We start from the raw sequence: 3,508 nt of genomic DNA on the forward strand, positions 1-3,508 counted from the left end.
AGGCTGAATGTAAGATTCCTCAGTACATGGAAAGAAAGGTTTCAATGTATGGTCATCCTATATAATGAAAGGGTAATATGCAAATTGACCCTAACAGCAGAATGACTGGGAATGACTGGTCACTATGACACACACTGACCACCAGGGGACAGACGCTCAATGCAGGAGCTGCCCCTGGTGGTCAGTGCACTCCCACAGGGGGAGCTCTGCTCAGCCACAAGCCAGGCTGACGGCTGCCAGCATAGTGGTGGTGGCGGGAGCCTCTCCTGCCTCCTCAGCAGTGCTAAGGATGTCCGACTGCAGCTTAGGCCTGCTCCCCGCTGGCAAGTGGACATCCCCTGAGGGCTCCCAGGCTTCCAGAGGGATGTCTGACTGCCAGCTTAGGCCCAATCCCCTGGGGAGCGAGCCTAAGCCAGCAGGTGGACATCCCCCGAGAGGTCCCAGACTGCGAGAGGGCACAGGCCAGGCTGAGGGACCCCCCCCGACTGCGCAAATGTTTGTGCACCAGGTCTCTAGTATGATAAATAAGTGATTTATAAACAAGAGAGATATTTTGCTAGGGCTTTCAAAGTTAACAGGTTTTCTAGCCTCATGGAATACTGTTGAACCTATAGCATTGTCTTGATACTTTTATGTTCTCTGACTTGTAATTTTCTGTTTTCACTATATCTACCTGTAAATTTTTTTTTTTAATTCTGCCACATTTAATGATGGAGAGAAAGATCTATCCTGGAGTCATTTTACTGTTTAGAAAATTTTCCTAGCCATAAAGCCCTGTTTCTGATATAGACAGGTAATATGTTCACTGCTTTTATACCCCTGTCCTTCAAAGCACACCTGGTACTTCCATGGTTTATACTGATCATCAACAGCTAAAGAGGCTGTGCTACCAACTGTAGCCGAATGGAAGACACATCCATCCTCTCCCTCAACTGCCTTGATCATCTCTTAGAGCATTGCGTAACTGTAGTTTTCAAAAGTTTGGATCAGGGCTTTTCAGGTCCTTTTGTTGGGCACAGGAAGTTTTCTGGGAATTCCATCAGAGCCAGCTTCTCCGGGGAAGTTGTTTTTAAATCCAAAGACTTGAACCACCTTCCCTGCACATGAATGTGTTTGCTTTTTCCCTTCTTTATTGTCTCCTTCCCGTCTAGTACCATTATAGTTGTAGACATCTGCATTTTTAGCAGAGTTTTACCCACTATTGTTTTTTTAATATCCCAGAACTGCTGACATACGAGGGATGTAATAGAGTATCAGAGTTGAAAGATGAAGAAATAATAGGTATCTGTGCTTTAATACATGTGGCAGGATTGTACTATAGGCAAACAAATCAAACAGCTCTGTAAATCACAAACAAAACCTAAAAATGAACCAAAGTGAAAAGGATAACTTCCCGGCAGTATCTTTCTATTGTAGCCTGTTATTTAAGGGAATACTAGTGATTTGTTCTAAATAGGATGTAAAACTTGTTCTACATGACTTTTCCTCAGTCCTGCCTGCCAAGAACTTAAATGTAACTGTGATATAGCAACCCTTCTAGGTTTATGGGCAGGTATATGTGTGATCTCAGAATACACAGGTGACATAGATATGATATGACAACTGAAATGGTGGATTCATTTACATTGTTTACACTTCTATGACCAGGCCTTAAGGGAAGGTCAGTTTTTTAAAAACCAAGTAGCGTCTTCCTACCTATCTGCATATACATGTCAAAAAAGAAGGGTGTTTGTGCTTCAGCTTTGTTTTTGCTCAGTAATACAGTCAAGCAAGAATTTGTTTCCAAGTGACCTATTGAGCTGTGTAAGCATATTTGTTTATTTCAAATAAAATATATTTGTATTATTTGTCATTCATACTATCCATCCATACCACACTATCCTCTGTATCAGGTAGTCCAATAGAAAGATACCTGTTTTGTTCTTTTTTTAAAAAAATATATTTTATTGATTTTTTACAGAGAGGAAGGGAGAGGGATAGAGAGTTAGAAGCATCGATGAGAGAGAAACATCAATCAGCTGCCTCCTGCACACTCCCCACTGGGGATGTGCCCGCAACCAAGGTACATGCCCTTGACCGGAATCGAACCTGGGACCCTTGAGTCTGCAGGCCGATGCTCTATCCACTGAGCAAAACTGGTCAGGGCCTGTTTTGTTCTTAAAAAATAAAAAAAAATAAGGATCTTCCTTTGAAAGAGTTTTCCAGAAAGAAGGGATGGCAAGTACGAAGGCCTGGCTGGAGTGAGCAAGGGGGTGACGGGTGAGAGACAAATGGGTCTAATTGGGTAGAGCCTTGTAGGCCACAGGGACTTTGGTTTTTATTTTCAATGAAATTTAAGCGGAGATTTCAAGGATCAGCATACAGAGGGGCCTGGGGCTCCCAGGCGGACTCTGCTTCTGGGCCGCAGGCTCTGGATTCAGTTCATTCATTTATTCAACTGTCAGTCGAATATTTATTTTCAAGCATTTAGGGAGGCCAGCTTTGTCCTTGGGCTTGAGCTGAGCTCTGGCGAGACAGAAAAAAGACTCTTTCCTCAGCTCTGGAGGAAGAAAACCTTCCAGGGTGGGGCGAGGCGCTGTCCTGCAGGGGGAGATAATACTGTCGTGTGAGAGCGAGTCATCAGCTTGGGAAATAGTGACAAGCTGGGCAGGGGCCGCCCTTGGGGAGGGGGAGGCTTCAGATTGTGGGGGGGGGGGGGGGGGGGAGAAAGGGCAGCTCTCTCTTCTCTCCTATGGAGAGGCCCTGTGTTCTGTTGGCTCTGAGTGCTGGCTTCAGATTGGGCAGCGGAGGGGACAGTGGGATGGGCCGGGACAGGTGGCCTTGACATGTGTTGCTTGTTCCCTGACCACTCAGTCTTCACTTTTAGAATGGTTTCCAGAAATGATAGGAGGCAGAGGCAGGGCAGCTAAATATAGTCCTGGGGCCAGAGCTCACGAGGGAGGCTCCCTCTGCCAGTCACTGCTGCCGGTCAGCTGCGGTGTCCACTGCTAGCTGCCCCGTGAGTGCCAGTGCCGGGCCCTGCTCTGAGCTGGTCGCTTGCCTCTCACCTGTCTTCAGACACCACCCTTACCCCCTGCGCTTCGTTAGGCCTCACGGTGGCTGAGCCTCCTGGGAGTCTCTTTTTGCCCGTGATCTCCAACCAGACCTGTGAGTCCATGGATACTGTGGGCCTGGAGATAATGGGGAGGGGAGTGCTGGGGATCCTGGGGAGGTGAGGGCGGGAGGGTCCGCATGCAGCTTTGGAGAATCTGGGCCTAAGTCAGGGAAGGACAGTGGGTAAGACTGCAACCCGGGCTTGTGTTTAGGAACTGGGATTGAGACAACGACCCCGATGGGGGATATTTCTGGGCTGAGTCTCCCTGACTGACCTCTCCTGTACCCAGGCCCGCCATGTCGGCTGCGCCCGGTCTCCTGCGCCAGGAGCTGTCCTGCCCGCTGTGTTTGCAGCTGTTCGATGCGCCGGTGACAGCAGAGTGCGGCCACAGCTTCTGCCGCGCCTGCCTGAGCC

At 48.2% G+C, this 3,508-nt stretch overlaps 1 protein-coding gene across 1 annotated transcript in view; it reads left to right on the plus strand.

Annotated features, from left to right (window-relative positions):
- The first annotated feature begins 2,887 nt into the window (after positions 1–2,887).
- TRIM72 (tripartite motif containing 72, E3 ubiquitin protein ligase) overlaps positions 2,888–3,508 on the plus strand; it is a 16,321-nt gene continuing 15,700 nt past the window's right edge. The window contains exons 1-2 of the mRNA XM_014529791.1: positions 2,888–3,148; positions 3,386–3,507. Coding sequence (XP_014385277.1) covers positions 3,391–3,507 — 117 coding nt within the window. The 5' untranslated portion in view covers positions 2,888–3,148; positions 3,386–3,390. The remainder of the gene's footprint in view (positions 3,149–3,385; position 3,508) is intronic.

This window comes from Myotis brandtii, unplaced genomic scaffold (assembly GCF_000412655.1).
Source record: "Myotis brandtii unplaced genomic scaffold, ASM41265v1 scaffold698, whole genome shotgun sequence".
NCBI classification, from domain to species: Eukaryota; Metazoa; Chordata; class Mammalia; order Chiroptera; family Vespertilionidae; genus Myotis; species Myotis brandtii.